Source organism: Mesocricetus auratus, unplaced genomic scaffold (assembly GCF_017639785.1).
Source record: "Mesocricetus auratus isolate SY011 unplaced genomic scaffold, BCM_Maur_2.0 Super-Scaffold_100004, whole genome shotgun sequence".
NCBI classification, from domain to species: Eukaryota; Metazoa; Chordata; class Mammalia; order Rodentia; family Cricetidae; genus Mesocricetus; species Mesocricetus auratus.
The window spans coordinates 85,104,971-85,131,065 of record NW_024429189.1 but is presented as its reverse complement, the minus strand read 5'-3'; the positions used below and the strand labels follow the sequence as shown (position 1 = coordinate 85,131,065).

General features: G+C 45.8%; 1 protein-coding gene across 3 annotated transcripts in view; it reads right to left on the bottom strand.

Moving 5' to 3' along the window:
- The window catches only part of Eif2ak4 (eukaryotic translation initiation factor 2 alpha kinase 4), a 95,670-nt gene that overhangs the window by 3,675 nt on the left and 65,900 nt on the right, over positions 1 to 26,095 (bottom strand). The window contains exons 24-37 of one of the 3 annotated variants that reach the window (XM_040746032.1): positions 24,825 to 24,874; positions 24,460 to 24,507; positions 23,783 to 23,951; positions 22,664 to 22,780; positions 21,937 to 22,002; positions 18,268 to 18,438; positions 17,798 to 17,932; positions 11,942 to 12,049; positions 10,462 to 10,590; positions 8,373 to 8,459; positions 4,597 to 4,709; positions 1,906 to 1,964; positions 1,296 to 1,393; positions 94 to 162 (exon numbers count right to left, since the gene is read on the bottom strand). In XM_040746032.1, coding sequence (XP_040601966.1) covers positions 94 to 162; positions 1,296 to 1,393; positions 1,906 to 1,964; positions 4,597 to 4,709; positions 8,373 to 8,459; positions 10,462 to 10,590; positions 11,942 to 12,049; positions 17,798 to 17,932; positions 18,268 to 18,438; positions 21,937 to 22,002; positions 22,664 to 22,780; positions 23,783 to 23,951; positions 24,460 to 24,507; positions 24,825 to 24,874 — 1,419 coding nt within the window. Of the gene's footprint in view, positions 1 to 93; positions 163 to 1,295; positions 1,394 to 1,905; positions 1,965 to 4,596; positions 4,710 to 8,372; positions 8,460 to 10,461; positions 10,591 to 11,941; positions 12,050 to 17,797; positions 17,933 to 18,267; positions 18,439 to 21,936; positions 22,003 to 22,663; positions 22,781 to 23,782; positions 23,952 to 24,459; positions 24,508 to 24,824; positions 24,875 to 26,095 lie in introns of those variants that run through there. The other 2 variants (XM_040746033.1, XR_005877333.1) reach the window with 2 other exon arrangements.

Below are 26,095 nucleotides of genomic sequence, written 5' to 3'. Positions count from 1 at the left end.
AACAGCTGACAGCAAAGAAAGCCCTGAATCCTGAGGCCACACTAGATAATACAGACCGATGCTAGCTTCACATTGTTTAAAAAAGTGACTTACAGCCAAAATCTCAATTTCACTGCTTTTCTGATGTAAATTGGCGAGGGTGGTCTGAAGTCGGGTTTGTACCTAATGAGAAAATGGAGTTCAGAGTATGTTAAACCAAGCCTTCTTACTTCCCATTCCAGAAACAGCAAGGCGGCAAAGCCAGGGTTTACGAAGGATGCCAACAAAGATTTGATATGCATTGGAGGTCGAGGAGAGACTGATTTTAGGACTTATGCTGCCCAGGTTGGACTCATCTTCCCAAGTAGCTGAGATTACAGGCGTACACCAGCACAGCTGATTTACAAATGCTCTTAACAGCTGGGCCATGGTGGCACACACCTTTAGTCCCAGCACTGGGGAGGCAGAGGCAGGTGGAGCTCTTTGAGGCCAGCCTGGTCTACATAGCAAGTTCCAGGTCAGCCAGGGCTATACAGAGAAACCTTGTGTCAAAAAACCAAAGGGAAACCACTCCCCCAAAACCCAAAACAGCAACAACAAAAAATATAAATGTTCTTAACATCCTCTCCCAGTATGTTCACGGCACACGCTTACCACTCACATTCAACATATCTAACTTGCCATTCTGTTCCTTTCTTTTGTTCTCTTAACTGCACAGTGCACATGCGTCTGAGGTCACATACATGGCCTTAGTGCAGGAATACAACAGACACTGAATCATGTTTAGAATGAGAAACTCAGTCTTGTGACTGGCCTAAAAAGGCTCTTATTTAGAAGAGAAACAAGCCACTTCTAGCTGCCACGCATGGGTCATCTGTTGACAACTGCTGTCTACACACTATCTTTGGTGGACAGGTGGGCTGAATTATGGCACCAGAGACTTTCTGCAGATATCTTCAGAGGCCACTAGGTTAGCAAAGGGGGGAAGAAATCTTTATATTTCTTTCCTGTTGCTTTCTTCTCTGTAGCTCTTGTTAGAAGCCAAGGACACAGGGCTGGAGAAATGGCTCAAAGGTTAAGAGCACTGGCTACTCTTCCAGAGGACTCAGGTTTGGCTCCCAGCACCCACACAACCACTCAAAATCATCTGCAACTTCATTTCCAGGGAACCTAATGCCCACTTCTGGTCTCCAAGGTCATGAAGCATACATACATGTGGTGCACAACATACATGCAGGCAAAACACGCATACACAAAAGCAAGCCAAAAAAACAAAAACAAAAACAAAAAACCAAGAAAAGGTAGATGTGATGTACCTGAATCTCATGTCGCCTCCTGGTGCTGGCTGACAGCTTTTCTGGGGATATAATACTCACAGTGGGGACTACTGTTGTTCCATGGATTTCAAACAAACCTGAGGCAGAAAGTTTCATGTTAGAGCCTTTATCTGGGTCCAGTTTCTAGAACACACCAGCCATAAAGCACAGTTTATTAGTGTACATCTCGTGATTCTAGGGTATAGATCATATCTGGGCCTTCTTTAGTCTGAGACGGTTTTGTTATATGTATCATAGACTCAGCCTCCTGAGTGCTAGGATTACAGGCATGTTCCACCATATCTGGCTTGAGATACATTTCTTTAATCCTTTGCATGAGTGAAATATCATTCTTTATGTATACAGTAAACTTAGTAAGATGAAGGTTAAACCACATGTATGAATGTAGCATTGAGACACACTGGATTAGAGGGCATCCTGAGCCCAAGCTGCATTAGTGATTCCAGGATGTTGGGCACATTTCATGTGATACAGCCTGTTGACACATTCCTTTTCCTGTTTTCAGTGCGAGGTGTCAGCCTTAGTCCCTAAGTGCTCAGTGCAGACAACATAGCATTTTTAACACCCGGATTCCAATTAGTAGTTATACCTGAAGCATTAGAAAACGACCCCTTCAGAGTTTGTACAGCAAGATTGTCAGAAGCTTCTCTAAAAACAAGCAAACAGACAATTAGGAAATCGTCAATAAGGCAGAAAGCAACTCAGATAAGGATGCCAGCACAGCATGCTACTTTTTCTACCGAATATAAAAATATGGTCCTCTTGGTTATTAGTTGGAAAAACAAAACAACAGAAAATGCTCTTAGTGATCCTTTTGGTCACAAGCAATTAAAAAGAAAAATACAAAACAAAAACAACAACAACAACAACAAAACCAAAAAGGACATGATTCAAGTTAAATGCCCAAGAAAACATTCTGATTCATTCAGCTGGGTCTCAAGTCCTGGCTCTGTTTTAATGAACTGTAACAGGTGTTCTTTCTGTTCCCCTCATCATACAAAAGTATAGTAACAGCAGGCCCCACCTGTGCTCGGCCAGGAGCCGTGGAGACCACCCACAGGAGAGCACTTGGTAAATATAGACACTTCAAAAGCTGTGAATAGATGTTCTTTCAAATATTGCAAATTAATTTCAAATGTCCCCACAGGAAAAAATTGCCACTGGCTGAGAATTATTTACATCTCCCAAAATGTAAGTGCTGTGTTTTCTTTGTCTTTTTGGGTTTGTTTTTTTTGGACAGGGTCTCATGGAGCCCAGGCTGGACTTGTACTTACTATGTAGCAGAGGCATACCTTGAACTTCTGGCCTTCTAAATGTTGAGATTACAGACATATGTCAGGATTACAATACTTGGATCTGTTATGTTTTCAGATGAGAATGTATGCAAGAGTTGCAAAGATACAAGATTTTTTTCTTTTTGGTTTTTTGAGACAGGGTTTCTCTGTATTGCTTTGGAGGTTGTCCTGGAACTTGCTGTGTAGACCAGGTTGGCCTCGAAGTCACAGAGATCTGCCTGCCTCTGCCTCCCAATGCCCGGCAAGATATGAGATCTTTTATAACCCTAGTATCCAGAAGTAACTACAATTAAACATCTTTTTGAGCCCTCCAACAGTTTCTGTATATAGAGTGCATATTTTGGCTTAATAAAGTAGGATTACACTGTCCATCCTATTTATGGACATCCTTCCATGAAAGTTTTGCAGAGATATAAACAAACTGTAACACCTTAGACTTTTGAACATGAAACACCACTTTTCAAACTGAATTTATTTATTTTTTTTTGAAAATAAAGTTAACTGGGTGGTGATGGCATATACCTTTAATTCCAGCACTTGGGAGACAGAGGCAGGAGGATCACTGGAAGTTCAAGGCTAGCCTGGTCTACACAGCAAGTTCCAGGACAGCCAGGGCTATACAGAGAAACCTTGTCTTGAAAAAAAAAATGTTTTCCATGAAAATATGTTATCAAGGTTAGCATGACTTAGGTTATTACTTTCATTTAAAACAATTAGGTATTTTTAAAAAATGTCTGTCAATTTCTAATGGATTTTGAAAGTTTTGAGATGGGATATTGGGGGGGTGCTAATGTAGTAGTCCAGGCTGGCTTGATTTCACTTGGCAGCCCAGACTGGCCTTGAACTTGCCATCTCCCAGCCTCAGTCCACTAAGTGCCAGATCAGTGCACTTCCCACCTCAACTAGAGTACACTGATGAATATAGCCTATGCATGTTTCTAGGAGCTCCTCATGTAATTTTTAGGGTACTGGTGTCAGTTACATCTTGACAGGTTCTTATCCACATCACAGTGAGGTGTGCTGTAAACTCCCGGGATGCAGCTGCTGAGTCCACACTTCTTAAAAATTTATTTTAATATTTTGTTTAGATGTATTTATACAAATGAGCCTTTTACATGCATGTACATATGTGTACCATGTGTGTGCCTGGTGTCCTTGGAGGTCAGAAGAGGGTGTTGGATCCCCTGGAACTGGCTGGAGTTATGGAAAGTTGTGAGTCACCATGTGGGTGCTGGAGCTTGAATAGGGTTCCTCTGCAAGAACAAGTGCTCTTAACCACTGAGCCACCTCTCCACTCCTCCTTGAAAACTAACTATATCACACTCTATGAGAAACTACATGTGTAACTTCTTGTAAACTAACGATACAACACTGTATGAGAAAGTTAATGATTTTGCTAATTAATATCTAGGTGATTGGATCATGTGATATGAGCTTTCCCTAGAACCTATTATTAATGTATCTTTTGATTTGTATAAATAAAATACTGCCAAGAGTCACTAATTAGACAGAGATAGAGACAGGCAGATTTTGATGTTTGAAAATAATTTATATGGTGCACGCCTTTAATCCCAGCACTTGGGAGGCAGAGGCAGGCGAATCTCTGTGAGTTCGAGGCCAGCCTGGTCTACCCAGGACAGCCTCCAAAACAATACAGAGAAACTCCGTCTTGAAAAACCAAAAGAAAAAAAAAAAGAAGAAGAAGAAAAAAAAGGAAAATGATTTATAAAATTATGAAACTACTACTATGGTTTGATATAATTTAAATGCATTTCCAAAAGTTCATGTGCTGACACTTGGTCCCCAGAGTGGAGATATTGAGAGTTAGGGGGGCTATTAGATAATAATTAGGTCATGGATGCATGGCATTGGCAGAGATTAATGATGGTCTTATAGAGTAAGTTCTCACAAATTCAGGTTGTTAAAACTACATATATCTACACAGGTAACTGCAGTTAGTCTTCTGGGATTTTGTTCTAAGTTACCTGATATTCCTTTCATCGCTGACTTTGGTCCTCAGTTTCTGCATAACATGATCCACAAGATCTGATTCCAATACACGCTTCTCTGTTTGTCTCTCTTTCTCAAAGGACTTGACCTGGAAAGAATGAAACAGCTATCATTTGGAGGTTTCTGAAGCCAAAAGGGTAGCTCATTATGCCCTTGTGAGGTGACTGGGCCAACAGTTTGTAGTCAGAGGGTCTTAACTTGGGGGTAATTCTGCTCCCTGGAGGACATTAGCTTTTTTTTTAAAGTAGCACTTAAAAAGACGTTATTTTATACATTTTGTGTGTATATGTGTATGTATATGGGTGCATGCATGCCATGGTGTGTGTGTGTGTGTGTGTGTGTGTGTGTGAGAGAGAGAGAGAGAGAGAGAGAGAGAGAGAGAGAGAGAGAGAGAGAGAGAGAGAGAGAGAGAGGACAGCTTGTAGGAGTAGAGTCTCTTTTTACTGTGTGAGTCTGGAGATGGCACTTAGATCATTAGGCTTGGTGGTAAGTGCTTGACTGACAGGCTTTGGAGATGCTTTTATGCCACAACTGTGGGGTGTGTTTCAGCATCCCTTTTTTTTTTTGTTTGTTTGTTTTTTTACGAGACATGGTTTCTCTGTATTGTTTTGGAGGCTGTCGGTCCAGCCCAGCCTCGAACTCACAGAGATCCGCCTGCCTCTGCCTCCCGAGTGCTGGGATTAAAGGCGTGCGCCACCAACGCCTGACTGTTTCAGCATCTTGACATAGACTATTATAAGGTCAAGGCCAGAGATACAGCAATGATGAACTATATGGCTTCACATTAAACGTGTTGTTGCTGAAATACATTGATATGCTCAGGAATAGTTAGAGATGACAGAGTTAAAACAAAGTGGCCATGAAGGACAGTTCCCATATCCCTCCATTATTCTCTCAAACACCCAATCAGTGGCTTCTCAGATGTCAGCACTAACCAGGCCCTGCCACCCCCTTTCACAGTTCCCGCCCTTCACTCCACTCTTATGGCCAGTGCCCAGCCGTGACCTGGGCTAGCCTGATACTGTCACATTGTTTTCAGCCCCCCAATAATATCTCTGTCATTTTTCAAATTCTATTCTGATATACCCCTTTGTCCAGACTTTTACTGGTTCCTCACCGTCTGCTAAATCACATCCAGACTCCTTGATCTAGTTATGGCCATTCTTGCCTGCTGAAGCAAGTAGCCTTCATCCAAAATAGACTGTTTGGGCAGAGTGGCACCCATCCTTGGGCATGTCAGAGCAGCTGTTCTCTACTCAAGATGCTCATAGTTTGGGGCTCACAGGACTGGACCTATTCACATTGTCTCAGAAGGGTGCAGAGAGGGTCATCAGATTGTCACTTTAGATTCCCACCCCTCACCCCACCCACATGTAACTGTCCCAGCTGCACATGATCTTGGTTGCGAGTACATAGAAGGTAGACTGTAGCTGGGACTCCAGAGAAGCAGCTGTCATGAGTTGTACTCATGCTGGGGTGGGCTTTTCACTGATGCAGCTGCCTTTGAGTTACCCATGCTTTTGTAAGTAATCTCAGTAAACTCATTGCTTTACTAGGCTGGGCTTGGATAAAATAGTTTGTCTATTTGTCCTCTCTGGGGTATGTGGGTACTTCTGTACAACTCCCTGGGAAAAGTCACACACCAGGATAGAATCAGAATATTGTCTAAGAATGTGTCCCTGTCTTTGAGACAACCTACTACTAAAATCACCCTTTGTGACCTTCACTATGCCCTCTGCTTAAAAGGTTCTTCGGCACACATCTATAGCCCACCTGTGTGTGCTACTGGAAACCCCACCACCACCTGAAGATGTCCCCACTACCTACAGCTACCTTCCAGGTGGAGAATGTCCTCTGCAGGGTACTGATTCACATCTCCTACCTCATGCGAAAAGTCTTATGTCCCCCATCAAATTGTATTGCTCTTCCATGTTTATTACTGCCCTAAGCACAACAGCTAAGAAAGGGAATCAGCCAAGACTCCATTGCATCATCCTTAGATGAATGGGAAAGAAAATGTTGTACATAACACACAAGGCCATTTTTTCAGCTGCAATGGAAATGAAATCGTGACATTTGCAAGAAAATGGGTGCAACTGGAGATTATGATGTTAAGCAAAATGAGCCAGACACAGAAAGACAAATGCTACGTGTGTTCTTTTATGTGGAATCTAGGTGTGTGTGTGTGTGTGTGTGTGTGTGTGTGTGTGTATGTGTACACTCAGACTCACATGGAGAAAGGGGATCACAAGGGAAGACAGATCTTAGGGGGTGTGGGAAAAGGGAATGGAATCCAAATGACAAGGACGCACGAGGAAGGGTACTGGAGGAAGGAAGGGGACCAGAAGGAAGAGGGCAGGCAGGTGGGGAGAGGCAGCTGGAAGGGACAAGAATAAACCCAAGGCCAATGGCAGGTATATATGAAAATGCCACTTTGAAACCCATCATTGTATGTTAGTTTAGTAATAAAATGATCCATGAAATTAAATATGCTATGTTAAAATGAAGAAAGAGGAAAGATGAAAATTACTAATACCAGGAACCAAAGAGGGGACATTCCCTGGGAGCTTAGCAAGAGCAGAAAAAAATAACCAAGGAATATCTGAGATGGTCAGAGAGGAAACTATGATGAGAAAGATAGAGTTCCTGGCTTGTTTCTTTTTTTTTTTTTTTTTTGGTTTTTCGAGACAGGGTTTCTCTGTGGCTTTGGAGGCTGTCCTGGAACTAGCTCTTATAGACCAGGCTGGTCTCGAACTCACAAAGATCCGCCTGTCTCTGCCTCCCGAGTGCTGGGATTAAAGGTGTGCGCCACCAACGCCCGGCCCCCTGGCTTGTTTCTGACAGAGGCAGCTCAACTGCTATGTATGTAGGCCTCTGTGGGCTTTTTTAGTAGTTATTGTTTTTGATTGTGTGTGTAGGCAGATGTTTCTGTCTGTGTATAGGTATGTGCACATGAGTGCAAACTGCCTGCAGAGGCTGGAGGTGTTGGACTGTCTTGGAGCTGGAGTTGCAGGTCATTGAGTCCTGATGTGGGTGCTGGGAATTGAACTCAGGACCTCTCCAGCATGGCCCATGGGCTTTTATAATGATCATACCACATATTTGAGGGGCAATTCTAATTCTAATCGCATACAAACTCTTACAGGAAACACAACTCATTTTATAAGATTCTGCTATCAAAACCAGACAGCATTACAAGAAAATAAAGAGAATGAAGAATAAAGGTCAATTTTTTTTCCCTTTTAGACCTTTAAAAAAAGGTCACAAGGTGGTATGTTTATGGACACTTTTAGTTAGGTACAATAAAGTAAAATGGTTTAGGAAGAACCCAGAAGACATGCTGGTGACAGGTACAGCAGCTCTCCTAAGAAAAGAGCCAGGGCTGGGGAGATGGTTCAGTGGCTCAGTACACTGGCTGTTCTTGCAGAGGACCTGGCTTTGATTTCCATGTGGCAGCCCATTACATCTGTAACTCCAGTTTTAGGGATTCTGATGCCCTCTTTTGGCCTCTGTAGGCATTGTACACACATGGTGCACATACATAGATGGAGACAAAACACCCATACATATAAAACTAAAAAAATAGAGTTCAGATATCTTCTTTCTTCAGGAAGACAACCAGTCATGATAGTGAGAGTTCAGAGACAGGAGACAGCATGCTGAAGCACACCAGTGACCCACCGGCAACACAGTTTGTGGATCAAGGGTCTCACTCACGATAGGCAATCTCCAGCACTCCTATCATCTTTACCTTAACATGGCTTCCTTCTTTATCAGAGACCAGGGCCACATAGGTGATTTCATGATGTCTGCAGTACTCTTGTAATTCTTCTTGGGACTGAAACAAACAGCGAGACAAATGAACACAGCATGCCTGGAGTCCCTTCAAGTCATTAAGAACAAAGAAAATACTGCTTCCAATTGTATTCCTGAAGTGAATTGCTAAACGTGCTGACTTCAGGGGATATGAAGGAATTAGCCTTGTGCTTTCTCCTTTCATGACTGTTTTGAAGGACAGAGAACAAGTAATGTAGTCGTGACAGGACGAGATCTTCAGTGCCTCCAAATCTTAACAAAAGGTGCCAAGAACTGTAACACACACAGCCTTTTAGGAAAGCAAAGGGATTAGGAAACAGTGGAAGGCAGACACAGAATTAGGCTGGGTACCATGGCTCTTGCCTGTAATTTCAGCCCTCAGGAGGCTGAAGCAAGAGGATGGGTTACACAGTGAGCTCCCATCTCACAGAACAGAAACAAAATGACAGAATGCTTTTCTAACACACGAAACAAGCAAATTGATGCTTTTTCTGTCACATGATTAAAAACTGATGCTTGGCATTCTGACAACAGTGTTTTATATGAATACACAGAAAGCTCATGGTCAGAGAGCTGGCCTGTCTGTGTTCCTGGTCATTGCAGAGCCCTGGGTGTCATTAGTATGGATAATCTAGAAGTACCTTTCCCTCCACAATGTCTGTGATAGTACAGGCACTGGGTATCTGAAGCTCCCATGCCCAATTCTGAAGGGCAGGCTGGTGTCTGGGTACCATTTTTCCTCACATCCACACCCATAGCAGGTATCAGGTCTGCACAACCGAGGAGGTCTGAAGACTTAAAGAAATCCACAGACACACCAAGCCCAGAGTGCCCTCTGTAGTCATGGCCCCATGCAGATGTCCACATCCTAGTCCCTGAGGCAGGCAGAGGCAAGGACAGTAGCCGAGGCAGGGAAGAAGACTGCATACTGCTGAGTTTAAAGGGAGGAAAGGGCAAGGAACAGAGCCAGGACCTCTGGAGGGACAGGTCCTGCCAATCCATCTCAACCCAGGCTCCTGACTTCCAGGAATCTAAGCAAACAAAACTGCGAAGCCCCTGGGATGTGGTCATCTGTTATAGTAGCAGCCAAAAGCTAATGCAGATGGGAAACTCTTTAGCAGACTCTGGTGGCACATCCAGTCTTTTTGTAAATGTATTTGTGTGTGCGTGTCTCTGTGTGTGTCTACATGTGTATAGGTACCTGCAGGGTTGGATCCCTGGAGCTGGAGGTACTTGCTCATGTAAGACACCTGACATGGGTGCTGGGAACAGAACTTGGGTCCTCTGGAAGAGTGGCAAGAGCTCTTAACCACTGAGGCCTCTCTCCAGCCTCTATGTCCAACTTTCTGACATTGATGCGTGACAGTGGAATTAGACAGATCCCCAAGATGCAGACAGATATGGGGGCGGGAACTCAAAAGATAATAAAGCTGGCAAACTTCCAACTTCTTTTTCATACTCATGACCTGAGAGAAATACCAGGGCAGGCTTCTCTCCCACCAGTATCTTCCCCATCCCTCCATTAGACTGATTTAACAAGTTCAGGGCCAGACCAGGACACAATTACACAAGTTTTGGGCCTATCAGTTTCCTTGTCTTTGTTTAAATTGACCAACCCTAAATGAGGGGACAAAGAAAGCTCAAAGACCTTTAAAACTCCCAACTCTCAAAGAGGCTGAACTTGAGGCTCACCTCTACTCTGCTGAGGGTCTGTCTCTGTGTGCCTTGCTGTGTCAGATTTTCCCTGCTGTTTCCTGTTGTGCTCTGGATTCTTTCCTGCCTTCAATTCTTTACCAGTCGAGACCCCTACACAGTACCATTATCATCTACAAAGCTCACCCTTGACAAACTCACCACTGAGTTACAAATAAGAAGTAACATCAAAAATCTCAGTGTTGTAAGTTTAGGACTTTGGCTGGGCCCTATGGTGTCATGTGACCTTGGGGTGGACACACCTGTGAAACGCTGATTTATCTTCATCTCATAACTATTTGCATTTTAGTCACAGCTTTCTGTCCCCTTACCTGTGACCAGTCGTACATGATCTCTGCAGTGATTCCCGCTGTCCAGAGTTTCTGGGTTAGGTTGATGGCCCTGGACATGGACATCTGGCCAACACTGACAACCAGGAGGTCACAGGAACTTACTGTAACCTGATGAGAAACAGAGTTACACCAGGGGACACTGCAGCTTTGGGGGTGGGAGCAGCACCATGAAATTGTGAATCGCCACACAGTGCACAGATGGCTGTGAATTAAAGTAGCATTGTGAAAAACAGAAAACAAGACACAGTTAAAAATCATTACATCCAGCCGGGCGGTGGTGGCGCACGTCTTTAATCCCAGCACTCGGGAGGCAGAGGCAGGTGGATCTCTGTGAGTTCGAGGCTAGGCTGGACCGACAGCCTCCAAAACAATACAGAGAAACCCTGTCTCGTAAAAACAAAAAAAACAAAAAAAATCGTTACATCCATCTTTTAACACAGACATCATTTTGGTTGTCCTTCACCATTAGAAGCTACATTCCCTCGCCCTCCACGAAAATGCATCTTGTCTGAAACGGAGAAAGCCATTCTTTAGCTTTATAAACTAGAGCTGGGTTTTTGAGCAAGAGGACTGACAAAAGCGTGTTAAGAAGCAGATTATTTTCTCTATGCAGTGTATGGCAGATGTGGAGAGAGGGAGGAGGTGTCTGAATCAGCAGCATCCACAGAACAGAGGACAAGGACTCTTAGGTCATTTCCAAAACAATCGGCCACATCTTCAAAGCAGCTGTGTGCTCTTTGTCCCCATTTCCTCAGATCCTAGAGTCATGGACGAGGTGGCTTTTCCTATGCTAATGAGATAACGGGGAGGGGGCTGGCCCTTGGGCAGGATAAAGGGTTGGGGCTGTCAGACACAACCCCAGTGCCTGGGAGGGGAAGGGATGAAGTGGATCACTGTTGACATAATCGACCCTGCTATGCAATGAAGCCTCCACAAACCACTAAGGCTCAGAGTGCTTCAGAGGAGCAGGAAGGAGGCTCTGGGAGGGCAGCCTGTGGAGGACAGTGCATCAGACAAGGCAGAGAAGAAGGTGTCCCGCCCTGAAGGGCCTATACTGTACTCCTCAACTCACTTTAGTATCCTTTATATTAAACTGGGTCAACACGGTTTCCCTGAGTTCTGTCACCTGCTCTAAGAAATGGATCAAATCCAAGGAGGAGGTCATGAAACTCTGAGCTACGATTCAAGTGCACAGACAAAACACATGGGACTTTCAGCTGACATGGATAGCAGAGGGGCAGCCGTGGGGACCGACCTCTCAACCTATGGTTTCGGTCATTGCCTCCGGGTGGGTGGCTAGAGTCTTAAGTGAAGGGAACCGTGTCCAGCTCATGTCTGCTGCCGTGGTGTTCCTCGCTTGGTGTGTGAGAGTATAACTGGGGAGGGTGAGTTCCAAAGGAAAGCAGTACCACTAGGGATGGGGGTGTCTTAAAGCATGCTGGAAAGCAGAGGGACTTACAGGCTCTTCCATGTTGAGGACAGCAGCGAAGATCTTGTCTATGGCTATGCTGACACCGACAGCAGTGGGGACTGGCCCCAGAGCCTGTGGGCCTCTGAACTTGGGAATCTGTGGATAGAGCGGAGGAGGGCTGGTTATGAAAGAGACAAATATACCGTGGGGAAAGCAAAAAGCAAGCTCTCAAAAGCCTGCCGTAATGGAGCATGCATGTAACCTCAGCACTTGGGATCAGAGGCAGGAGGATCAAGGGTTCAAGGCCAGCCTTGGGTACAGAGAGTCACTGTGTAAAAAACAAACCAACAAACCCCCAAACAAACAATAAAACAACAAACAACCCCCTCAACTCCAAAAATAATGCCAAGTTTTGTGTCAGTAATTAAAGGGTCCAACAACAACAAAAAAGTGGGGTGTGTGTATAGACAGAACCAAGCATGGATTCAAATTCAGGAAATATTAACAAGTGCTTTGTCTAGATCTGTATGATTCACTAGGCTCGCTAGCCACTACCTGCATGTGGCTACCAAGTAGCTGAGATTTCCAGGTTGACAAGTGCTGTATGTGGGAATCATGTGTTTGCTGTAGAGACTCCAGATACTCAACAACATCAACAAACACAAGCTTTAGACGCTTCAGTACCTGTTGAAATAATATCTGAGACATAACAGGCTAAATAAAACTGTTAGTAAATGTTAGTAAAATTAACTCTGCCCATCTATTATTTATTTTTTTGTTTTTCAAGATAGGGTTTCTCTGTGTAGCTTTGGGCTGTCCTGGAACTCCTCTGTAGACCAGGCTGTCCTCGAACACAGAGATTCGCCTGCCTCTGCCTCCTGAATGCTGGGGTTAAAGGTGTGGACTACCTTCACTCAGCCACCCATCTCTCTATTACTTAACATCACTAGGTAATTTAACATCATACATGTAGGTTCTGGGCTGTGATAGAGTAGATGTGTATCACTCTACTGTTTCTGCTGAGTATGCTGAAAACCCTGGCCATCATATAGCATCAAATATATGGGTGGACAAGACAGGCTAGGGACCACAGGATTTGAGTAACAACACATGCTCATCACTTCATACATCATGGGCTGGATGCTGGAGAAACTGGCAACTCAGAAAAGCTTGGAAAAACAGGCAAAAAGGCCCCAAGGAAACCTGTTCTCTCTAGGTAGAAGGTCAAGGGGCAACACAGCACACCACAAAACAGACAGTAACTGCCTCACACCAGGTGAACATCACAGAAGGAAGCAGTTGCCTAGCAGCCAAGGGTGAGTGTGGTACCCAGGCATTCACCCTCCTCCAGATGTAATCAGGCCTCTCTCTCGACAGGCCTGGAAACTGAAAACCAAGTACAGAGCCTGGACTTTGACATCTAACTCAATAATGTCTACCACCTCCCAACAGTCAGTGGAGGACCTCGGTCAGGGTTCTTGGGGTCCTGGACTGTCACTCTTACCTAGGCTACAGTAAGGCATCCTCTGCTGGGCATTGCAGAGGAGCTGAGAGGGAAGCTGGTGTTTTACCACTGTTCAGGAGGAGCTCCCATTGGCAGTGGAAATACATGGGAAACAGGAAAAAGGTGGTTTCCCACCTAGAGGTGTGGAAGGAGGGCACCTGAATCTTCAGTTGACACCTGACAGTACACACAGTACCCTGCAGTACCAGAGGAGCCTGCTAAAATAGAAGACCCCTGCATGGGCTCCACAGCCCTAAAGGCAAGGCTCTAGAACTCACACAGCACACAAGAGCCCAGAAGGTCCCAGGCTGAATGAGAAAGACAATGGGCACACACCAACAGCAGACAGTGGACACACACCAACACTAGACAATGGACACACACCAACAGCAGTGGACACACACCAACAGCAGACAGTGAACACACACCAACACTAGACAGTGGACACACACCAACAGCAGACAGTGGACACACACCAACAGCAGACAATGGACACACACCAACAGCAGACAGTGGACACACACCAACAGCAGACAGTGGACACACACCAACAGCAGACAGTGGACACACACCAACAGCAGACAATGGACACACACCAACAGCAGACAGTGGACACACACCAATACTAGACAGTGGACACACACCAACACTAGACAGTGGACACACACCAACAGCAGACAGTGGACACACACCAACAGCAGACAGTGGACACACACCAACAGCAGACAGTGGACACACACCAACACTAGACAGTGGACACACACCAACACTAGACAGTGGACACACACCAACAGCAGACAGTGGACACACACCAACACTAGACAGTGGACACACACCAACACTAGACAGTGGACACACACCAACAGCAGACAGTGGACACACACCAACAGCAGACAGTGGACACACACCAACACTAGACAGTGGACACACACCAACAGCAGACAGTGGACACACACCAACAGCAGACAGTGGACACACACCAACACTAGACAGTGGACACACACCAACAGCAGACAGTGGACACACACCAACACTAGACAGTGGATACACACCAACACTAGACAGTGGACACACACCAACAGCAGACAGTGGACACACACCAACACTAGACAATGGACACACACCAACAGCAGACAGTGGACACACACCAACAGCAGACAGTGAACACACACCAACACTAGACAGTGGACACACACCAACAGCAGACAGTGGACACACACCAACAGCAGACAATGGACACACACCAACAGCAGACAGTGGACACACACCAACAGCAGACAGTGGACACACACCAACAGCAGACAGTGGACACACACCAACAGCAGACAATGGACACACACCAACAGCAGACAGTGGACACACACCAATACTAGACAGTGGACACACACCAACACTAGACAGTGGACACACACCAACAGCAGACAGTGGACACACACCAACAGCAGACAGTGGACACACACCAACAGCAGACAGTGGACACACACCAACAGCAGACAGTGGACACACACCAACAGCAGACAGTGGACACACACCAACAGCAGACAGTGGACACACACCAACAGCAGACAGTGGACACACACCAACAGCAGACAGTGGACACACACCAACAGCAGACAGTGGACACACACCAACACTAGACAGTGGACACACACCAACACTAGACAGTGGACACACACCAACAGCAGACAGTGGACACACACCAACACTAGACAGTGGACACACACCAACACTAGACAGTGGACACACACCAACACTAGACAGTGGACACACACCAACAGCAGACAGTGGACACACACCAACAGCAGACAGTGGACACACACCAACAGCAGACAGTGGACACACACCAACACTAGACAGTGGACACACACCAACACTAGACAGTGGACACACACCAACACTAGACAGTGGACACACACCAACAGCAGACAGTGGACACACACCAACAGCAGACAGTGGACACACACCAACAGCAGACAGTGGACACACACCAACAGCAGACAGTGGACACACACCAACAGCAGACAATGGACACACACCAACAGCAGACAGTGGACACACACCAACAGCAGACAGTGGACACACACCAACACTAGACAATGGACACACACCAACAGCAGACAGTGGACACACACCAACAGCAGACAGTGAACACACACCAACACTAGACAGTGGACACACACCAACAGCAGACAGTGGACACACACCAACAGCAGACAATGGACACACACCAACAGCAGACAGTGGACACACACCAACAGCAGACAGTGGACACACACCAACAGCAGACAGTGGACACACACCAACAGCAGACAATGGACACACACCAACAGCAGACAGTGGACACACACCAATACTAGACAGTGGACACACACCAACACTAGACAGTGGACACACACCAACAGCAGACAGTGGACACACACCAACACTAGACAATGGACACACACCAACAGCAGACAGTGGACACACACCAACAGCAGACAGTGGACACACACCAACAGCAGACAGTGGACACACACCAACACTAGACAGTGGACACACACCAACACTAGACAGTGGACACACACCAACACTAGACAGTGGACACACACCAACAGCAGACAGTGGACACACACCAACAGCAGACAGTGGACACACACCAACAGCAGACAATGGACACACACCAACAGCAGACAGTGGACACACACCAACAGCAGACAGTGGATACACACCAATAGCAGACAGTGGATACACACCAACAGCAGACAATGGACACACACCAACAGCAGACAGTGGACACATACCAACACTAGACAGTGGACACAGATAAGATCATGCAGAGGAGACTATGATCTTAAAGGGCCACACAGTTGCCTCACTGCACACAGAAAGATGTAGGAAAGGAACCTGATGATGACTGAGAGCTCCGCAGCAGGATGGATGCCAAGGGAAAACCAGTGAATCTCAGAGCAGCAACAGAAATCAATCAGCTCAAGCCCCAGGGACAACCATGGTCTAACGTCTGTGTCCCAGGAGTTTTACAAAGAGAAGTAATAGCAACAGGATATCGGAGAACTTCCAAAGGATGCCTAAAAATTCAGGATTGGCAAAAGCCTATAGATAGATTCAAGAAAAAGGCAAGAAAACCTCAAAAACTATTAAATTACAAAAACCTCATGCCCAGGACACATTATAATTTAATTTCTCCTTTTTTTCTGTTGTTTTTGTTTTGGCATCAGGGTCTCACTGTGTAGCCCTGGCTGGTCTGGAACTTGCTTTGTAGTCCAGGCTTGCTTAGAGCTACAGAGATCTGCCTCCAGAATGCTGGGACTAAAGACGTGGGCCACCACACCTAGCTTATAACTAGACGTTCAACTCTGATGTGGCTATCCACTCAAGTAGATGAAAGGCTGAAGACAATCTGACCATACAGGCATGGGTAAAGTGAGGCAGCGTCTGCCTTTCTCCTGCTCTGATAATACTGATGCCAGCCAAACTGTGTAACGAAGAGCTGTCTTGATTGTGGTGGTGGCTATGGGAGTCTACAAGATGAGACAGTGCAGAATAACTCATGTGGCCATGGCAGATTCCTGCTTTTGACAGTCCATGGTGAGTGAGATGGGTCAGGGAAGGAAATGGGTAAGAAGGATCCTGGAGACCTATTTGTACCATTTTTACAGTTTCCTATAAGCCTGGAATTATTTAATATTATTATTACTATTTGTAGTGTGTGTATGTGTAGAGGTCAGAGGACAGCTCTGTGGAGTCAGATCTCTCCTTCCAACTTTATGTGGATTTCAAAGATAGAACTCAGGTCACCAGGCTACCATAGCCAGCACCTTTACCCACCTTACCAGCCCTATTGGTTTTAATTGGCATACATTCATTGTGTCTGGTACTGCATTTCATAAGGACATTTCATACATTTATATAATAAATATACCTCGATCGTTCTCCCCATTCCCTATTTCCTCCTCCTCTCCCCTTTGCCTCCCTTCTCTCAGATGTTTTTTGTTTTTAAAGATGGTTTCATGCAGGCCACGGTAACCTTGAGCTTGATGTGTAGCTGAGGCTAGCTTTGAACCCTTGCTTCACGCCCTAACTGCTATCATTACACCTGGACACTCTGTTTTTATGAGACAGGTGTCCTTATTTAGCTCTGGCTGCCTGGAACTTGCTATGTAGCTATGTTGGTCTTGAATTTGCAGCAATCCTCCTACCTCTGCCTCCCAAGTGCTGCGATTATGGGTGGTTTCACCATGCTTAGCTCCACAGCGCATTCACTATTCCTAGACAAATGCTAAGAGGGATTTGATAGGATTTACTGTTTTGTCTTCTTGTGTCGTAGTGAAAAATTTAAATAGTAAGTTGAGGAAGAACTAGAATTAAGCCAGAGCTAGTCAATACACAAAGGGCACACTCACCAGCAAGTCATATCTGCCGCCAGCTGCAAGGATCTCAGGCACAGCCCTCTGCCTGCGTCTGCTGAACGCCAGGAACTGGAAGATGATGCCAGTGTGCTGCTGTACCTTGTAAACCAAGCCTAGGTTGATGGAGACCTATGGAGGGAGGGGCAACACATAGGCGTCAGCAGCCTCAGTTGTGGAATGTGGACTACAGCTCTTTCAGTCATTTTGCATAAACAAAAACCTTCCATAAGATCAGGCAAATGCTATTTATTGGAGCCTGTCAAGCTCTCTGACAATAACCCTCTCTCTGAGGCACACACTGCAGCGTGGTTATGTGACAGAAACAGTGATGCTTGCAAAGAAATCCCAAGCAGAGTTTTTCTGGAAACATACAACCCTAGCATTAAGGAAACAACCACCCTCCCCGCTCTGGAGCCACTATGAACACCGAGGCCCGTATCGCAGGCACAGAACGGCTGTCACACCTGTAACTTCACGCCCAGTTTCTTCAGCAGCCCGACAACTTCCTCCAGGTCTTTTAAGCTATATTTCACCAACTGGGCAACACCTGATTTCTGTTTTATTAGTGAGTTTATTGTTGGGGTTAGGTCTTGCAAATCCCCCTTCTGCTCGATGAACTTGTAGAGTCGACACAGCTGGAAAGCAAAGAGACCCAGTCAACTGCCGCTCTGCAGGAGGGGACAGTGGGCACAGTGCTTCCACTTGCTGGGGACACAAGGAGCTTGTGAGGACTTTGTGGTCAGGTAATCCCAGACTAAGGTTAACTTCCCCTCCCCCACCAAATTCCAGTTTGAAGCAGCTCACAGAAATATAAGACACACGGTCCCCTCGTTCAGGGGTGAGCACTGGGCACACGGTCCCCTCGTTCAGCGGTGAGCACTGGGCACACACGGTCCCCTCGTTCAGGGGTGAGCACTGGGCACACACGGTCCCCTCGTTCAGGGGTGAGCACTGGGCACACACGGTCCCCTCGTTCAGGGGTGAGCACTGGGCACACACGGTCCCCTCGTTCAGCGGTGAGCACTGGGCACACGGTCCCCTCGTTCAGGGGTGAGCACTGGGCACACGGTCCCCTCGTTCAGCGGTGAGCACTGGGCACACGGTCCCCTCGTTCAGGGGTGAGCACTGGGCACTGGCCAGTGGCGTGGGGCCGACACCAGCAGAGCCTCCTGTGCATCTTCCTCCACTGAAAACCTTGTTTCCCTTCACCACACTCATCCTCATGGATGTTACCACAGGGGCACAAACGGGACAGGCAGATCAGACTTGCCAGATAGTCACAAAGTTAGCCAGGAATTCTCTCTCCTCCCTTTGCTTGAGTAATCCTTACAGGGAGCCTGGGGCTGCCTCCTCCGGCAAACGCCTCCAAAGCCTCTGTTCCCTCAGCTCATAATGGATGTTAGAGGCACACTGTTTCTGTCATTGTCTGCTCCTGAGGAATCAGTGGGGATGGTGGACTGTGGCTGACCGCAGTGGCCAGCACACAGCAGAAGGGAGAGGGAGTAGCCATGGACATAGAGCCACAGAGAAAACTACTAGGGGCTGAGCTGAATGTAAGACCAAAATTATAGCCAAGCTACACTGTAGGCAGAATCTGGCCCACCTATAAGCCATTACACAAAACCCAGGAACTGAATCATGACTCAGCTTAATGTAGTCAGTTAAGCGTAAGGTTTTGCTCTTTAAATCCCTAAGTGTTAGTTTCTTTCCATTTATTTATTTATTTATTTATTTATTTTTGAGGCAGGGTCTCACTTTATAGCCCTGGAATTCCTTGTGCAGATGTGGCCTCAAACTCACAGAGATCTTCTCTGACTCTGCCTCCTAAATGCTGGGATTAAAAATGTGTTTACTGTGCCTGGCCAAGTGTTTCTCTTGTGGTTTGCTTACTAAGTTAAAGATAAAAAATTCAAATACAAAGTCATGCCTTTGATTAATTTTTTTCTCCCTAGGGCTGGCAATGAAGTCTCCCCATTAAAAACCCGCCAGGAGTAGCCGGGCGTTGGTGGCGCACGCCTTTAATCCCAGCACTCGGGAGGCAGAGACGGGTGGATCTATGTGAGTTCGAGGCCAACCTGCTCTATAGAGGCCAACCTGCTCTATAAAGCGAGTTCCAGGACAGCTTCCAAGACAATACAGAGAGACCCTGTCTCGAAAAACCAAAAAAAAAAAAAAAAAAAAAAAAACCGCCAGGAGCAATGAGAAGACTTTGCACCCCTGTGAACCTGGAGGAGTCTCCGTGTCTCTTGGGTTTCAGGATGTTGCTGTGAATGAAGACTGGGGTGGACACTGGCACCTGCCCTGAGATGCTTCTTCCCTCTCTAACACATCTGCAGTGTCATCTTAAAACAACCAAGTATTGAATGTCATTATTAGATCCTAAGTTTTTCCTTTTAAAACTGGTCAAATACATGTCTTGCTCAGCATGATTACAATGAAAAGTCAACATTTTAACAGCAGGGTCTGACACCTGTCAGACATTTTCAGATGTGGTGTCAGCTCAAAGAACCTTTTGGGAATGGAGTCGAGAATCTGGATGGTTTCAACCAGATTCTTGGGACTATCTATTCTGCACACAGGAGTTGGTCTTGGGCATATTTAGGGTATATGTAAGCATTGTTCTTCACGCCTGAACCTTGGTTATTAGGTCACTAATATCACCTCCAATATTAGACAGTTAAGGTTTAATTTGGCTGTTTCTAAACTCTCAGTCTTGTACATCTCATTTACTTTTTACACTGGTTAGTTTTTGTCAAATTGACACAAACTAGAGTCACCTGAAAGAGGGAACCTCAGTTGGGGAATTGCCTCCATCAGCTGAGCAAGCCATGGGGTGTAAACCAGTAGACAGGGCTCCTCCATGGTCTTTGCTTCACCTGCCCTGACTTCATGGGAGTGAAAGCCAAATAAACCCCTTCCTCAAGTTGCTTTGGTCTTTGGTGTTCATCTTGGTAACAGAAAGTGAACTAGTATACCTTCCCTAAATGAAAGTGGAGGTTTCTTTCCACCATGGCCTATGGAGGCTCTGTGAAAGTTACTTCAAAGAGTTGAGGGTAGACATGCGCTGTGAAGATCCCCCCTCCCTCTTCTGTGTCCTGGCATGTGCCAACCAGACCCTGGCGGTCACAAGTGTAAGTCGCTCTACCTGGCTTATCTACAATCACATTTTTGCCTACTGAACCTGTGAATTTGCTGTCACCATAGGATTATGTAATGAAGTTTCAGGTCAGGGGCCTTAAAACTTCTGGGGAAGTTTTTGTAAGAAAGTTTTTAAACTTATTTTTATTTCTCAAGACAGGATTTCTCTGTGTAGCCCTGGCTGTCCTGGAACTTGCTCTGTAGATTAACTAATGCCTCTGCCCCTGAGTGCTGGGATTAAAGGTGTGTACCACCATGCCCAGTTACTTCTAGGAAAGTTTTAAATATAAAACGGTCTTTTCTTGGGGCTGGGGCTGTAGTTTAGTGGAAGAGTGTAATTGCCTAGCATGTATGAGACCCTATGTTGAATGTTTAACACTGCAAAAGGAAACCAAAACCAACCTGTTTTCTCCCCTTGTCTAGCCATTCAGTTAAATGAGGTCTATGTTGCCAATGATCTGGATTAACTGACATTGGTAGAGATTACACCCGATCCATTCACCACTCAAGAGTGTCCAGCTGACTGGATCAAACAGAAGATTTTAGAGGTAGGAAATTTTCCAGGAAAGTAAGAGCTCCAATTCAGTTAAGACCTGGGGTGAGCACAGGACTATCTAGAAGGATTTGCACGAATCTGTGCCCTGGTTCCTTCTACATGACCTGTTTCAGAAGAGGGCAGCCTGGCTGGGCCTGCTCAGTAGGAGGCTATGCCACGCACAGGCTTTGCTGGGTGATCAAAGGAAGGAGCTGGTGATGAAGGAAGAGCAGGGCTGCCAGCCTGTGGAGGCCGCACAGAAGGGCACCCTTTGATCACAGCGTCGGTTTCTCTCTTCTAATCTCAGCGGTTGCCATGGCACCAACACTCAGGGAAAGCTGCATTTGTGAGGGGCAGATGCGTGTTGCTTGCTCCCTCACTGCTACAAAAATTTGGTGACATTTTCTGACATCATGAAGCAGCAGACACAGTGGCAGTCACACCATCAGAAGGTACTTACACTATTAGAGGACAATGACAGGTTACAAAATTTAGCTTCCACCTCTCTCCTTGTCAGCTTCTCAGTCTGATGGAGAAGAGAAAGGGAACAATGAAAGACACCTAGTTCCTGGGAGGCAGAGGCAGCTTCTGTGAATCCAAGGTCAGACTGGTCTACATCGTAAGACTCTGTCTCAGAAAACAAAACAAAACTAAAATCCCCCTAAAAACAAAAGAATGAACTCAACCCTCCCTCCCTCCCTCCCTCCCTCCCTCCCTCCCTCCCTCCCTCCCTCCCTCCCTCCCTCCCTCCCTCCCTCCCTTCCCAGTCCCAGGCCGCTGCCAGTGCCCTGTCTGCATTCTGCTGCACCCAGCACAGCCAAACAGCAGCAACACTCTGGGAGGAAGAAACAGTCTCTAAAAACAGACACTAAAGCTGGAACCCTTGAAGTCAACCTGCCAAATGAATGAAAAGCTGGCCAAGGCTTTCATGTACTAAAAAATAACAACAGTGAGTGTCACAATTCATTCTGCATTAACCACAGACTGTCCACACTGTTACCTCTCCCCCACACACACATAATTAGAAATAATAAAAATAAACCCTAACCACAACTGGTTCTGATACATCAGAGCAATGAAGAAAGGAGATGAATGCTCAATGTAGTTTTATGGTTGCATGAATCAGAGAATAATCATGGTCTATTATTAGTGTTCTTCAACATCAAGTAAAAGTGAGTAATGCTCACCACAGCATCATACAGAATAACGTAGACCTGACTGAGTTTATCTTCTGGAATCCCACAGTGTAGGAGTATTGCCTTCAGTAACATTGTATGGTTCAAGTAAATGCTGTAATTTCTTTCCTAGGATATAGAGAAAAAATGCAATTATTTTCATTATAGAAGCAATACAAGTATGTGGCCAAATCTGAAATCTAGTAATTAATGTATTATCCTAATACTCCAGAAGGGCTAAAGTGTAGCGTCTTCTCTGCCGGTTTATTTTTCATATCCATTATCTCCACAGTGTTATAGTTGAAGGATGAAACACTTTTATAATATGCATAAAATATGCTGGCTCATCTCAGCTAAGTTAAAGAGCCTAAAAGAGAGCTTGTGCAGATTGCAAAGCAAGGAATCATTTCAGTGGTAACTGATTTGCAAGCAGAGGGTGGTAATGGTTATTGTTACTTTTGGCCACAGCAGTTGGTTAATGAGTTCTTATCGGTGTGCTGGGACAACTGGAGACATGGCCCAGGGGCTACCTTGAATGAGCACACTGGGCTTGGAGACAAAAGTTCAAGTGTGCACATGGATGCCTCATGTCAAGAGCTTACATGTAAGGGTTGAGACTGAAAGATCTGAGGGGGGTTCCTGGGAGAAAGGGTCTGAACCATGGCTGGATGAAGACTCTAACATGTGGACACCCATGACCAACAGTGGGGAGGGCAGGGCCTGTGAGGAGAGCAGACAAGCAGTCCCCATCACTGAGGGAAGAGATCTGGTGAGAAGGGACACAGGGCGCTGGGGAGTTCACGGATGAGATGAGGGAGGGCGCACTGAAGGCTCTGAACAGGGTAGCAATGCACCGAACATCTTAGGAAGCTTAGCCTCATTCCTGGATTTTGCAAGAATGGGTAGAGAAATGACATTTCCCCCACCCCTGACAAACCAGTTCTGTCAGGGTAGAGTGAGAGCCCTAAGATGAAGCTCAACTCATCACCCTCAAACCCTTTGCAGTTGCTTCAGAAAAGCTGTGATCTGCTCCTGCACCAAGCAAGAGAAGACAGTGGGCGTGGACTGCCCATCACACTTCTGGAAGGAGGCTAGTGGTGCCAGTCAACACATTAAAGTGCAGAAAGGCACCTGAAGTGCGGGAAACTCCTGGATGATTTCATAGATAGTGTAGATGGTTTCGGCAGTGGGCAGAGAGCTGTTGGAGGTAGAAGTGACGATATCAAATGCACATTCCAGGAGTTCTTTGGGATGAAACCGGTCTAATTTACGAGGTCTGAACACCCGTTCTATGCAGTATCTGGAGGAAGAAACAGGCTTTCTTAGGTGGATACTTACTGGAAACAAGTATGTATGAGGAATTGCTGAGCAAAAGAAATGAAGATGAAAAAAAATCCGTGTTTACTCAATGGCTCAATGTCAGATTTAAACCAGGCCATTTTTGCCTCATAACCCACACCCCAGTTCCCTACACTGTTCAATGCTTTTGTTTTCTGTCTGAAAGAGAAAAGAAGTTACACCAATTTTACCTTAAGTGATGGCCTTCTACACAGAACCACCAACACTTGATGGCTACTGGTAATTGCAGACTTACAGCACTCACAGAGCTGTGCTTTCATCTGAAGAACGGTTGTGAAGTTGTGTGCCTCACCGACAGCAATTCGGCTCAAACTAATGAAGACCCCAGAGTTTGATCCCTGCAGCATCAGGGCGGGCACAGAGCCTGCCCTTGCTGCCAAGCGCCCGAGGCTCGGTGCTGGTGCCTGTGCTGTCACCTCATTCTCGACAAGCAGCTTCTGTTCTATTACCTGCATAAGTTTTCTGTGGCCACTGGCCATTTGCTCCTCCAATTAAACCTTAAAAGGGGCCAATGAGATCAAGAACAGTCAGATTTTTCCCCCCAGGCAGCCATTTAAACACCATTAGTTATGTAGAAAGCACAGAATAATGACAGGCCTGTCAGGTGACCTAGCCGCTTCAGAAGATAGGATGTCTGGTGAAAGTCTAGTCATCTGAGGACAAAGTGGCACTGGGGGTGGGCTCCCTGACACATGCTACTCAAAACTTCAACCCTAGAATTCTCTTCTGTATGAAAGTTTCAGAATAAAAAAAAAAAAACCCACTCTGATTTCTTTGCCACATCCACCACACACAGGGGAGTAAAGTGTCTTACCGTTTTAAATTCAGTATGTTATTTCTTGCCACATATCTTGCAAAAGGAACCTGAAAGAAGAAAGTTTTAAAGACCTGTGACAAGAGGCAGCAGCCGAATTCTCTTAGTTCTAAAAGCAGCTTTACTGGGACAGAAAGCACTCATTGTTTTAATGAGCACAGCTCTGGGGTTCTGGGTAGTCACCCGCTTAGCAGTGAGGTCAGAACAAGACTGCATCTATAGTAGCAGCTCCCTAAGACTGCCGCCAGCACATTCTATGATGTCAGCACCCTAACCACTAACTGACACCCGATGGTCCCTGGGAGCATTCCCCTCTGACACGGCCATGAGTACTTCAGCAGCTGTAGACGCTACTACTAGACTCTAGTCACTGTGGCATTTCTTAGCATTTCTTAAGTCTGAGAAAAATTCTTCTTCTTTTTTTTTTTTTTGAAAATATAGTCACACTGGGTAGTGGTGGCGGATGCCTTTAACCCCAGAACTTGGGAGGCAGAGGCAGGCAGATCTCTCAAAGCTCGAGGTCAGCCTGGTCTACAGAGCTAATTCCCAGGACAGGTTTCAAAAAGTGATAGAGGAACCTTGTCTTGAAAAACCAAAGGAAAAAAAATGAAAATCACATTTTTGGCTATCTAGTTTTGGGGCTAGGGAGGTGGCTTAGTGGGTAAAAGGTTTTGCCATCTGTGCTGGCTAGCTTTTAAGTTAACTGATACAAGTTAGGGTCATCTGGGAAGAAGGAATATTATTTGAGGAAATGCTTCCATAAAAATGGCCTACAGATAAGTATATGGGTTATTTTATTGACTGGTGATGATATGCGAGGGTCTGACCATTGTGGGTAATGCTCCCATGAGCTGGTGGTTATCCTGAGTGCAGTAAGAAAGCAGGCTGTGCAAGTCACTGGGAGGAACCAGTAAGCAGTGTTCCCCCAGGGCCTCTGCATCAGCTCCCGCCTCCAGGTTCCTGCCTGACTTCCTCTCATGACAGACTGTGATGTGGACACGTAAGATGAAATAAACCCTTTCCTCCCTAAGTTGCTTTTGGTCTTGTTGTTTTACCACAGCAATCGGAACCCCAAGATAACCATGTAAGCTTAATGGCATGCCCTGGGATTGGATCCCAGAATTCATGGTAGAAGAAAACCAATTCCCAGAAGTTGTTCCCTGGCCTCCACATATACACACTGCTACACATTTTCTTTCTCTCTCTCATAGTCTAATACAGTGTTTAAAAATTCTCATTATCATAGTAAGATTGAGTACTATCTCTCATGG